The sequence below is a fragment of the Schistocerca gregaria genome, chromosome 10, assembly GCF_023897955.1.
Source record: "Schistocerca gregaria isolate iqSchGreg1 chromosome 10, iqSchGreg1.2, whole genome shotgun sequence".
Classification (NCBI taxonomy): Eukaryota; Metazoa; Arthropoda; class Insecta; order Orthoptera; family Acrididae; genus Schistocerca; species Schistocerca gregaria.
Window position 1 is genome coordinate 217575068 of NC_064929.1, and position 14053 is coordinate 217589120.

The window sequence follows — 14053 nt, forward strand, 5'->3', positions numbered from 1 at the left end:
TATACTCTGGGGCAACATGGTGGAAGGGCTCAGATTTGCCAAATGCCTAGAGAATGTTAGCTACCATCACAGGCATCACTTTGGTGCTGTCTTTCATGGTTAGGGCATGGTCCTCTTATTGTGATTAAGAAAAACTAAAAGTGGAAGGACAAGTACACACTCTGTGGTAGTGTGTGTACAGCAGAGGAACAGTTCAGAGAGGGTGCATTGTCATTCTCATACAATCACCATGTCATAAAGCACCATCTGTAAGGCAATAGTTTGTGGAAAACATAAGCCTGAAATGGACTGGTCCACCTAGAGTTCCAATAAAACAGCATCTGTGAAGTAAGCGTTTTGTGGACAGTAATATTACTGAAATGGGCAGGTCTGTAACCAACAAAATGTCATGCGTTAGAACATTGACTACACTCGAGATCCTAGTGTCCAACATCACTACTTTCTGTGGTTTTGGTTCTTCAGCGAGAATGGGCTGCCATTCCTGACACAGACATCTCATTGGAAGTGTCCCCAACTAAGTCTCCCTGTCACGAAGACAGAGGGTGAATGCATACCATTTTAATGTCCAGATATCTTTGATCAGGAGGTGTAGTTTACAATGAATTGCAATTCCGAGTAGTATAGCTTTTAATAATCATTCATCCAAATATTTGAGAACAACATGTGTCATGTAATTTAAGACTCATAATAGCTACAAGCTCCCACAGTTTTGACAGTGTCATAATTTAAAACATATAAAATTGACCTGTTTGCTCACCATTACCAGTATTTTACTTAACACTACAAACACAGGTCAGCAGGTTATGACTACATGAGTGAGTAGATGAGACACTTCTGCTTCAATCCCAGAAATCATTATTTGTATCAAGCAGCTTGTAATTCTATAGAATTTCACATCAGTTTTCAGATTCTCATTTTTAGTGCTCCTCTCTTCTCCAAAGGTTGACTGAAGAATCTGGATCTGCTCCTACCAACATCACACTCTGCCACTTGCAGTATGCCAAGCTCTCCTATTTCCCTAATGGGGGTGTTAGGCATAGGCCATAAAACAATCCAGTAGTCAATTCGCAACTTTACTATCTCGCTTCTCTTACTTTTTCTCGTGGTTGCTGTATAATATCAATGTTGTCAAGGATCCTGCTATTCAGTACCTCAGTGACAGAGCTTCACACCCATGGACTTCAATCCACTGTGTTCAAGATACTGAAAGTGATTTTTCTTGTTCCAGTGGAATAACACACACAATAAAATCTGAATGTCAGTGCTGTAACGATTTCTTTGGTGTCGTGGAGGTCACGAGCACTTCATGCCTTTCCCTTGCAGCCCTCCCACGGAGAAAACGACTCCACCCAGCAGGTAGAGGCACCAGTCCATGGCCTGCTTCACCAAGAGCACGGTATAAATACAAATCTGCTCTAAACCATCAAAAAGCCTCCCAGAAGTGTGGTGCTTCCTACTTACTACCTAACTTAACCTACAAACATCTTTCATCAGCCAATGAACATCAAGCATGTGGAACATCTCATTTTATGAATGGCATGTTACACATCAGGCTCACCTCCAGTAGTTTTCAATTTTAGGTGAGGCTTGAGCGTCTATTATCCCATAGCGTTCAGGTACTTCACTAATATTCATTTAACTTTGACAGACGCAAGTGAACTCGTAAAAATAAGTTGCTTGTCAGACTCAAATTCTCAGCATCCACCATTCTCAGCAGACAAAATTGATAGTAGAACTTGTCTGTATCTCTCATTTGTGTTATACTTGCACCATGACACAAAAGATGTTAATTTAACAAGTTTTTGAGTTTGCAGCTGAGCTGTCAATTTTCTTTAGAAGGTATTTCAGCAACTACTAGTCTTCTTCAGGTGTCAAGCACCAAGTTTGTGCCTCACTGTTAGGTCTCCAACCAAAGTGTGAACCGTTTGTTACTCTAGATGCCGTCTCCCGCTACTGTCAAAGAATAAAGCACTCTCACAGAAGTTTAAGACAAAAAATGTTTAAAGTGAGAAAAATGTTGCAAGAAAGTATCCTTCACCGATAAATATGTGAATTGCTACAATAGAGCAGTTCATCTCGTTCACAGTTTGGTTGGAATTCAAACAGTGAGCAGTGACCTCAGCACTAGACAGCTGAAGAACAAAATGAGAAGTAGTTGAAATATTGTGGGTAGAAAATAGCAACTCGACTCCAAACCCAAAATCATCAGTTTCATTTGTGCAGCATGAAAGATCACATCAGCTGCTGTCCACATACCTAAGGTGGCTTTCATTCTCATGAGTGGAATGGTATGTACTGCTCTGACTCACATATTGGTTTTACAAGTCATTTGAAATACTCCACTAACGAATTTATAATTTTTTGTCATGCAGTACAACCGAATTATCAGGGAGATGTTGGCAGTGTACGAAACAGCGACCATTTGTGCGTACAAAGACGCATTCCTCTGCAATCTTCGCCTGGACCCAGGTTTGTGAAATTGTATTATGTTACCTCACCATCACTGAGCTTCTACATTATTTATTTTCCTTTAATAGTAACAATACTAATGATAAAAATAATCAATGATTAAAAGAATTAAGCTCCTCTGCTAGTGTTGTCTTCAGAGATGTGAACTGTTGGACCTTCCTTTCTATTTTCTATTTTTCACTAGGTAGGGAGTAATCAGTGACAAAAAGTTGTATTGACTAGTATTGTATATTGAAATAATATTTGTTTATTCTTTTGTTATTTTCGAGCATATATTGGGTACATAGTGATGTTGAACAACAATTAGCATGTCGTCACAATCACACTCCAGTCATAAGAAAACTGGAATGGGTCTGTACAACCATTTTCAAATGTGAAAATATGACCTAAAGGAGGTCTTACAGACTGAAACTGGCGTGTACCCTGTATCAAATTGTTTGTAATTAAACATGGATTTTGGCCAGTGTGTCTGGATGAGATTAGTCAGCTACAAAAAGTGGAATTTGCTCTCTGTTGTCACCCAGATCTGACCCTAATCATGGCACGCAGCAGGGACTGGGATGAACTGCAGTATGTCTGGAAGGAGTACCACGACAAGACCGGCATGAAAGTGCGTGACCTGTTCGAGCAACTAGTGGACGTCAGCAATGAAGCAGCCAGGGTCAACAGTAAGTATGCGACACATGCCAGAAAGGAACAGGCTGTTAAATACAACCAGAATTTTACTATATCAATGCATTATACAAAATCTTTGACTTAAAGTTCAGAAGGGCTGTTAATTTAAGTGTTATAACTGGAACACATCACAGTGTCAAAAATTTTAATTAAATCTTAATTACTAAAAGTTTATAACATCAATCTACAAAGATAGTGCTGTCACAATTTTAGAATTTAGGAACCGAATAATAGCATGTTTGCACAAGTATGACATGTAATATTCTTTTCAACAAACCTAGTTCGAGACTGACAAATTTTCCCCTTTCTATTTTATTAGAAAACTCCTTGTTTGTCCTGTGGATTATGTATAGTAACTCTCAAATTAGATCTAACACATCTTTACTAAAGACAAAATTGGCATTCCGTAACGACAGATTGAATTGTCCAGTGGTTGACAAAACCAAATAATAATAGTTAACAATTCAAAGTAATAAAAGTCCAAGCACAACCACTTCATTGCGCATGTGTATTGCAATTATAGTATTAAGAACAGTTACAAATAAGGCTTACATGGTGGAAACCACATGCTTATCAATTAAAAGCAGTGTACAAAAATTTTATATCAGCGAGTGAAGCTCAAGTAACAGGCAGTAATGCAGTAATTGGAAGGCACGGTAGTCACTATCTGAACACGCATCCAAACAAGACCAGGTAAACAGCAGCAGTGGTCACAGCTCATTTTGTGGAGGTAGTCAGATAATAGCAGATGGTGAAGGAGAAACAGAGCAAGTTAGTCACCTGATAGCCTTCTACTGTCACACAATGGAATCCCACATGATGGACATGTGATGCTAGTGGCTGCCCCACCAGAGGTGCCCATACCAGAAGTTGACGATGTTTCATATATCGATACATCTGTATCTTTCATTTGTATTTCACAGGGGACTGGGTGGGGAGAGGCAGAGGCTGGGAAGGGGAGGGAGAGTTGCTAAAGTTTACACAGAGAGGTTTAATCTGAGAGGGGGGAACATGAAATTCTTTAAGGTATGTTATAGTATGCCTAACAAAAGAGATTTTCTTATAAATAATTCTGAATTGTTATGTTTAAAGATAAACAGTCCATAAATTTCAATATATAGAACAGAAAAATATCTGTGATGCAAAAAGAGAGAGCCAGAGTTGCAACTAAAATGTATGTTTATTTAGTTGGTTACCAGTTTTAGGTTATGCCCATTCTCAAACCAACCAATGTTTGTTGTTGTGGTCTTCAGTCCTGAGGCTGGTTTGATGCAGCTCTCCATGCTACTCTATCCTGTGGAAGTTTCTTCATCTCTCAGTACCTACTGCAACCTACATCCTTCTGAATCTGTTTAGTTTATTCATCTCTTGGCCTTCCTCTATGATTTTTACCCTCCACACTGCCCTCCAATACTAAATTGCTGATACCTTGATGCCTCAGAAATGTCCTACCAACCAATCCCTTCTTCGATTAGATTAGATTAGGTTAACACTTGTTCCATACATCATGAATTCGACACTTCGTAATGATGTGGAGTATGTCACGTTAATAAAAGATATTACATTACACAAAATATTGCATGACACTAATGTTTAAGTTGTTTTTTCCCCTTAATTTATATCTAAAAATTCAGCCAATGAGTATGAGGAGTTGTCATCTAGAAATTCTTTTAATTCATTTTTAAATGTTAGTTGGCTATCTGTCAGGCTTTTGATGCTCTTTGGTAGGTGACCAAAGACTTTTGTGGCAGCATAATTTACCCCTTTCTGCGCCAAAGTCAGATCATCCTTTCTCCTGGTGTTATAGCAATGCACACTGCTATTACTTTTGAACTGGGTTGGATTATTAACAACAAATTGCACAAGTGAATATATATACTGTGAGGATCCCTAGATCCTTAAATAGATGTCTGCAGGATGACCATGGGTGGGCTCCAGCAATTATTCTGATTATGCGTTTTTGAGCAATGAATACTTTTCTACTGAAAGATGAATTACCCCAGAATATGATGCCATACGAAAGCAGTGAATAAAAGTAGGCATAGTAAGTTAATTTACTGAGACTCTTATCACCAAAATTTGCAATAACCCTAATAGCATACATAGCTGAACTCAGATGTTTCAGCAGACCATCAATGTGTTGCTTCCAGTTTAGCCTCTCATCAATGGACACACCTAAAAATTTTGAAAATTGTACCTTAGCTACAGACTTCTGTTCACAGTCTATATTTATTACTGGAACTGTATACACTGTGTTTTATCAAAATTTAAGGAGAGTCCATTTGCTGAGACCACTTAATAATTTTGTGAAAAACATCATTTACAATTACATCAGTTAGTTCTTGGATGTTATTACTATACTTGTATCATCAGCAAAAAGAACTAACTTTGCATCTTCATCAATGTGGAATGGTAAGTCATTAATGTATATCAAGAACAGTACAGGACCTAAGACTGAACCCTGTGGGACCCCGTACTTGATAGCCCCCCCCACCCCCAGTTTTGAGGAATCAGCTGTTGCTTTAACATTACATGAACCACTTATTTAAACATTCTGCATTCTTCCAGTTAAGTATGAGTTAAACCATTTGTGCACTGGCCCCCTCAAACCATAATGATTTAGCTTATCTAAAAGAATTCCATGATTTACACAATCAAAGGCCTTTGAGAGATCACAAAAAATACCAATGGGCGATGTCCGGTTATTCAGAGCACTTAATATTTGATCAGTGAAAGTGTATAAAGCATTTTCTGTTGAAAAGCCTTTCTGAAAACTGACATTTTGTTAGTGCTTTATTTTTTACAAATGTGGGAGGCTACTCTTGAATACATTACTTTCTCAAAAATTTTTGGTAGAGCTGTCAGAAGAGGGATTGGGCAGTAGTTGTTGACATCTGACATATCCCCCTTTTTATGCAATGGTTTTACAATGGCATATTTCAGTCTATCGGGGAAAACACCCTGCTCCAAAGAGCTATTACATACATGGCTGAGAATCCTACTTATCTGTGGGGAACAAGCTTGTACCTTGCTGGAAATGCCATCAATTATGTAAGAGCTTTTACTTTTCAGCGAGTTTATTATTTTACTGATTTCAGAGGGAGAGGTTGGTGGAATTACAGTTGTTTCAAACTGCACAGGTATGGCCTCTTCTATTAGTAGCCTTGCCTCTTCTAGTGAAGATCTAGATCCTATTTTCTCCACAACATTTAAAAAATGATTATTGAAAATATTTTCTATTTGTGATTGTTTGTTAGTACACTTGTCATTCAGTTTTATGGCACTAAAGTCTTCCTGTGCTCTTGGTTGCCCTGTTTCCCTTTCAATAATATTCCAAATTGCTTTACTTTTATTATCAGAGTTACTGATCTCAGACATGATACACATGCTTCTGGACTTTTTAATAACTTTTCTTAGTACCGCACAATAGTTCTTACAATATTGACAATTTCTGGATCAGTACTCCCTTTTACTGTTAGATACAGTTGCAAGATATTCTTATTCCTTTAGTTAGCCAAGGTTTTTATATGTTTTCTTGGAATTATGTTTAACTATTTTCTTGGGAAAACAATTTTCAAATACCCTTAAAAATGTATCGTGAAATAAGTTATATTTCAAGTTTGCATCGGGTTCCTTATACACTTCATCCCCGTCTAGCTGCTGTAGACTTTCCCTAAAGTTTGCAATATTTATATTGTTAATTGAACACACTGCTTTGAAAGTCTGATTTGATTTACTGCATGGAGCTATGACATGTACTGTAACTAGCTGTGCACCACGATCTGAAAGACCATTCTCAACAGGATAAGCATTTATGTCCTTAAACTTATCTTGGTCTATAAAAAAGTTATCTATCAATGTACTGCTGTTCTTTGTTATCCAAGTAGGAAAATCAATGACAGAGCTCAAATTGAAAGAACTGAGTAATACTACAAGATCATTCTTCCTATTACACTCTTTCAGGGAATCAACATTGAAATCCCCACAAATGATAATTTGTTTCCCCCTGTCTGACAGATAGCACAACAAAGCATCCAAGTTTTCTAGAAATAGCTGGAAATTCCCTGAGGGGGACCTATACACTGTTACAATTATTAAATTGCCATCATTTAGTTTTAGTTCAGTGACACATGCTTCCATATGTTGCTCTACACAAAATTTTTTAGTTTCTGAATTTTTACACTGTGGAAGCTTCTGACATATATGGCAACTCCTCCTCTCATCATATTACCTCTACTTACATGTGCAGCTAATTTGTACCTATTGATGCTAACCTTTTGCATATCAGTGACAATGTGATGCTCAGATAGGCATAGTACATATATTACATTCTGTTTCTGTATCTTCTAAACAAAGCAGAAGCTCATCAATTTTATTCTTCAATCCCCCAATATTTTTATGAAGTATACTAACATTATTTTTCACTTTACTTTTGTGAGTATCTTGAACTTTTTTAACATCTTTAGTACTTGCCTTGCTGAGTTTCACACTGGACACTGATCTTACACTAAAAAAGAGTTTCCACCATGAGATGTAGTTCCTCCCCCCTTTAAATTTCCTGCTATCAGTACAGCTATTTCACCCTTCCCTTTCTTGTTGAGGTGTAGGCCATGTCTAGTATAGTCCCACCTACAGAGTGAATCAACAGGAACCACACCAATGTGTGAACCTGCACCAGATCCAAGTAGCCGTTCCAGCTCCAAATTAACTCTCCTGACAGAAGAGCTCAAATGAGGTAGGTCGTGGCGCTTCAGAACTGACACTAACCCAACACTGGTATGACTCGATGTTGATGCAATCTTTGCCAGGTCACACTCTATGCTGTACCCCGGATCTCTGTCAATACTGTTGCCCGGCCCACCCACAATAACCATGGCATCTTCCTTAGTAAAACCTCTACATAGTGAACCTAAATCCTTTGTAACCTGCCCCAGTCCAGCACTAGGTTTGAAAAAACTTGTGACCTGGTATTCTGACCCTAATTCATCCTGCAGAAGTTGGCCCACACCCCTAGCATGCGAACTACCTAGCAACAAGACTTTCTTTCTCTTTGCAGACTTCCCTACATTCTTATTCAATTTGCTGCTGAAAGTTTGTTGAGGCAACAGGTCAAACCTATTTTGTACATTAATAACAAAGCTGTCAGAAGAATTTCTTGGCCTGTTCTTTATGCCTGTTGCCACTTCCCACCCCTGTTTACCCTTGTCCCCCGTTAACCTGTCCAGTTCTCGCCTAGCATCATCTAACTCAGCCTGAAGGGCAGCAATTTTCCCCTACAATCTCTACTGCATAGCCTTCTAGTCAAGTTGTGCCACAAACTCCTCTTCTCCCCAATTCTACTCAATACCTCCTATTTAGTTATATGATCTACCCATCTAATCTTCAGCGCTCTTCTGTTCATCATGTAAAATGTCCGTCAAAAGAACAATAAACAAAGTGTTCACATAAGTGTATGGTCCCAAATAACTTCCATAAATAATGGGGCCCCAGTGAAGGTGACATAACTTGTGAATTAGTAAAAAGTGGTAGAGATGCTGCAATAAATGAACTGCATACGGCTGGAAAACTAGACTAACAATCACCATTTACAAGACAGGAGATACAGCAGTGACGAAAACTGTAGGGGCATAGCATTACTAAGCATGGCTTATACAATTTTTACAAGAATATTAAATGAAAGTATGCAGATTTGCATTGAAGGCATACTTGAAGAACATTCGTGTGGTTTTCAAACAGACAGAGGAACAAGTGATGGGAAAGTTCTAAAAGCATAATATAGATCTGCACTTCCTATTCATTGATTTTAACAGCATAAATCATCAAGAATTATAAGGAGTGCTGCGAGAAGTTGGTACCTGCATGTGCTAAACTAATAAACATTATCAGAATGACAATGATGGAGACACAAGAAAAAGTAAAGATACCTGATAGGACAAGTGAAAACTTCATCTTTAATAAAATAGTGGAGTAAGGTGATAGTCTCTCCAATGTCTTATTCATTGTAGCCCTGCACAACCTAACAAGTAACTCACCAGATTGTGCCTATTCTCAGGACACTGGAATAATAGGAAGAAATGCCAACAAAACTATATAAACATTCCTGGCAGTGGAAACAGAACTGAGACTTGAGGAACTCCTAAGGATCTAAATGTAAATGGGAAATGTTTCAAATGAGTGCCCTCTTCTAGTTACCTGGTAAAATGAATAGCAAATTATAATAGCGAGGGAAAGAATAAAAGTTCTGAACAGAGATCGCTTTGCACATTTACAAATAGATAGCAGTAGCCTTGTTCCAAGACGAATGACACTCTTAGTATGTAACTTTTTCATTGGCATGCGTGGGCCAGAGGTACGGATGTTAACAGAAGATGATAAAAATGCTTTGAGAATCTGAGCAAAAAGCACTGTGCAGAATTTACGGGCCAATAAGGGAGGAAGAATGCTCCAGGATACACTATAACACCAAGCTACATCCATTAATACAAGAATGAGTTATAGTGAAATTTGTCAAATTAACAATGGTTAAGACATGTCTGAAAGTAGAACAGAAAAGAAAATGGTGAAAGGTGTGATAAATGCTACTATACAAAAAGGTGAGAGTGAGATGAAGTGGATTGATAATGTAATAATGGATCTCTCCAGTATCAGATTTCAGAGGTGGAAAAGAGCTGCAAAAACCTGAGAAACATGGGGGGGGGGAGGGGAGGGGGAGGGAAGAGTAGGAAGAGCCAAGGCCTACCAAGGGATGTAGCACTACAGAAAAAGTCAATAAATTGTTAGTAATTCTGAATTGAAAATGATGATATTGTTTAGGATTTTGAGCACATTATAATACAGTATTTTTAAATCACCATACATAATAGATCACCAACTTAAAAATGGTTGTATTCATTTGAATTAATGTTAGTGATAATCTTGCTCGCTTGATGCTGGTGTCTGTTGTGTTCACTAATTTTAAGTTCTGCCACAGTGTGCCTTTCATACCAATGTTTAAATGCATCATTGCAAACTTTTCATGCCTGCTTTAACATTTAGTCAAGCCCATGGGAGAGTGTTACAGTGATGCCTACGTAACTGAACTGGCAGACTCTTGAAGATAAGACGTAAACTATTCTGAGAAAGTCTGCTAACAAAGTTTCAAGAACCGGCTTTAAATGATGACTAGGAATATACAGTAACCCCCCTACATATCACCAAGATATGGATCATGTGGACAAGATTAGAATAACCAGCATCCACAGAGGCATTCAGTCAAGTCATTCTTTCCATGATCCACACGTGAATAGAATGGGATGTACCCTCTGCCATTCACTTTGCAGTGGTTTTTAGAGTATGGATATAAATGTAGAACATCTGATCATAAAGTCAACAATAAAAGCTTTTGGTGCAAAGTAAAATGTGAGTGAATAGCCACCCACCCCCCACCCCACCGGACAAGGGTCCTGTTTACAGTACATCACTACATGTCTTACTGCTTTACGATACACACCGCTACTTGCCATGTAGTAAATCAAACTTTTCTACCCTTGAATCATGTTGTACCTTAGCACCAGGGATCATATGGTTACTTGAAACCCAAACACGGCAAAATCTACCTGATAATTATTTTTGTGTCTTGATCTGTGATTATGAACAGTGGAGACAATTCAGCAGTAAACACATTGGGAATATACTGTAAGAATTCCATGATCATTACAAAGACTTCTGCAACATGTATCATTATTTTCTTTACACAATACTCTTACAGTTTGATTCTGCTGAAAGAACATTTCATTTCTATTTTCGGTGCACTGCCTAAGAAGATACATCCATGGTTTGCAGCACATAGTTCGAGCCATAAATGTTGACAAGACTCATATAATTTTGTATTTATATTTCTTTATTGTCCTACATATCACAATGTGGTACATAATTTGCAATTAATTGAAAGAAGTAATTCCAAACAAATTAAAATGAGACAGATACCAGAAGCTAAAGTGTAGATCAGGATTAGCAACAGTCACGGTCATATTCCCCTACTGCTCATAGATTCGGTTTGCGTAGCCTATGAAATTATACTTTCAGCTAACCATTGTTTTCTTATCAAAACTACCAGCTTCATATGGTGCAAAAAAAGAACATTAATCACAGGACTTGTATCTATATCAATGTTATACCTTACCTACATCAAAATTATAGATTGATATTCAGAATAGATAGATATTCAGAATGCTGTTCTATATACTGGGCAAAAGTGTGAAACAGACTATCGATGCACATCAGGCAAGAAACTGAAAATCTAAACACATACTAAAAAACAAAGAAAAGCATACTTTATTAGCCACTCCATCTAAAATTCATCAGATTATTTGGACTCAAAGATGTAAATACCGTGTAAGTGTAGTACACTTTATATTAAGCAAATGTTGACTTTGACAGTACATGGGAAGATGATACCATTCTTTGCAAAGTTATATAAATGCTTTGTTTGAAGTATTAGACCGAAACAGGAGTTTATCATAACAGTCAGTATGAGTAGATTAGCACTTGTCATAATATGTTGTTAACATAGTCTACAGAATTAGCCTGCAGTAGCTGCTTGTTTAATTGACCAGTTTCACTTCCCTAATGCCCCTATCTCATGGTGGATTTTAGACACACTAGTTGTGAATGAATGTGTGTAATGGAATAGAGTACGCATTACCATCATTTTAACCATTTCATTTCTGAACACGTCATGAATGAAGTACATGAAAAATGATTGATTGTATACCTTATTACACGAGTACATCTCTCTCACATCATTCTGTAGATTACATTAGATTCAGTTTTTGTTCCATAGGCAAAAAAAAGTTCATTCTAGGTGGTGTAGAACATGTCAGAAAGTATAATATAAAACATCTGAATATAATACTTAATACCCTGAGCATTTGTCAGGAGATTGTCAAACTAGGGAATACAACACAGTAAACCTTAACAGCTAATATTTACAGAATTAATACTCTGTTACAATGAAACACTGTTATGCACTAATAATAAATTCACCATACACAAAATATCTAATCTTGACTATTGTGACAAAGTGGTGTTAAAACTGAAATCTAACAGGCATTTTTTCTTACCCTAGCCTAACAGTCTGTTAAGATATTCATCTATAGAGTAGGAGCTGCCTATCACAAAGTCTTTCGGGTTCTGTTTAAACCGTGCTTTATCTGCGACCAAGTTTTTAATAGTCACTGGCAATTGATTGAAAATGTAAGTTGCTGAATATTGGACCTCTTTTTGAACCACAGAATGTGATTTTAGATCTTTATGTAGATTGTTTTTATTCCTTGTATTAATACTATGTATTGAGCTATCATTCTATATCAGTCTGCGACATGTACAAAGGATGCAGTAGAATAATTTTAATTCCGTCATAAAGTTTGCCTGCTGCCACTCGATAGTTGTTGAACTAACTTGATTATCTTTTCTTTGAACATAAAAACCGCCTCTGCGACTAAATAAACGTCACAATTGCGACTGCAAGGCGTTAACAGTTGATCTCGATGAACCATGTCATAAAACATTCTGTGAGGCTGTATTTGGTTACGTTACTCACATTGTTAGCACATGGTAACGGGGATGCTACAACTTTACTGCATAACATACACATTTTAGAAATATAAACATTGGGTTCACAGCTTTTTTTTATTTTGTGCGAAAACGAAATTCACTTAAGGAATAAGGGTCGAAAGGTATGCTATTGCGCACATTACACAAATATTGCGAACCCTGTTTCTTGAAACTTTCATCAAAAGCTGTTGTTAATGTACGTCATCACACTCAGTTATTTCCACACTCGCTGCAAAAGAAAAACCTGCTTCGGTTTTTGTATCCAATACTATTCACTACCTTCTGCCTTTCGATACGGCTCTTCACGTAAGTGATGTCAGTTGCCTCATATGCACGCGCAACCACCGATCTTTTATAAGATGCGCCTACATTTGCTCTTTTTATCACACATGTTAAATAATGGCATCTTCTTAAGAACGACAGACAGAAAAAAAAGACTTCAAATTACGATTATGAAACAATCAATCGAGCTCAAAACGTATGAGATTATTTGCGGAACTGGAAAGGCAATTAATTAATGTACTCGATCATAACCTGCAACACGAAATCTTTGTTATTGATATCCGTGCGGCACAAAATCGTTGCCTAGCAACCACACGAAGCCAGCCAATAAGATGTGGTGTTGATCCTGAAATGGAACGACGTTGCCTAGTTTCAAAACACGACCGCGCATGTTAAATGCAGCAATGTTCTTCGCTCAGATTTGGTACTACGCTTCACTTCAAATCAAGTTTGTACTTTACTTTTATTACTTTTCTACTGCTTCTTCAGTTCTGTGTTGTCTCACAATGACAATTTGTCCAGTACAAGTAAGCCAATGCACCTGTTTCTAGCCGACTGGGCAATGACGTAGTAGTGGTGCCGTGGCGGTATTTTAAAAAAGAAAAAAAAGTTGTTATTATGATTCAGCTGTTTCTGATTTCGGGCAGCCCGAGTCGTTGCCAACTTTCTCATCGTATCGAATTTCGTAGTAACATTTACCAGTCTAATGTCGCATATTTCACAATTATTACCAGTTTCATTTAATGACAAAACGTTTAGTTTACGTTTGCCCATAGCTCATATTTTAATGACATTAGACAAGTTATGCCCAGTTTTACACAAAAAAATTTGATAACAAATTTGCCATTGATACGTAATGACAAAATTTTTTATAACAGATAAGCAGTAGTAAAAACACAGAAAAACAAATTTTTCAGTAATGATAAGCACTAATAATTTGGATCGGGTAACATAATCTCGCAGACTTAACAAAAGTTGACAAAGCTGTATACAGTGTGTATGCAAAACTAAGAGTAAGACATTTATACAAATG

At 37.4% G+C, this 14053-nt stretch overlaps 1 protein-coding gene across 1 annotated transcript in view; it reads left to right on the forward strand.

Annotated features, from left to right (window-relative positions):
* LOC126293252 (angiotensin-converting enzyme-like) overlaps nt 1–14053 on the forward strand; it is a 1024671-nt gene that overhangs the window by 224555 nt on the left and 786063 nt on the right. The window contains exons 7-8 of the mRNA XM_049986369.1: nt 2373–2469; nt 2994–3137. Of these exons, the coding sequence (XP_049842326.1) occupies nt 2373–2469; nt 2994–3137 (241 nt within the window). The remainder of the gene's footprint in view (nt 1–2372; nt 2470–2993; nt 3138–14053) is intronic.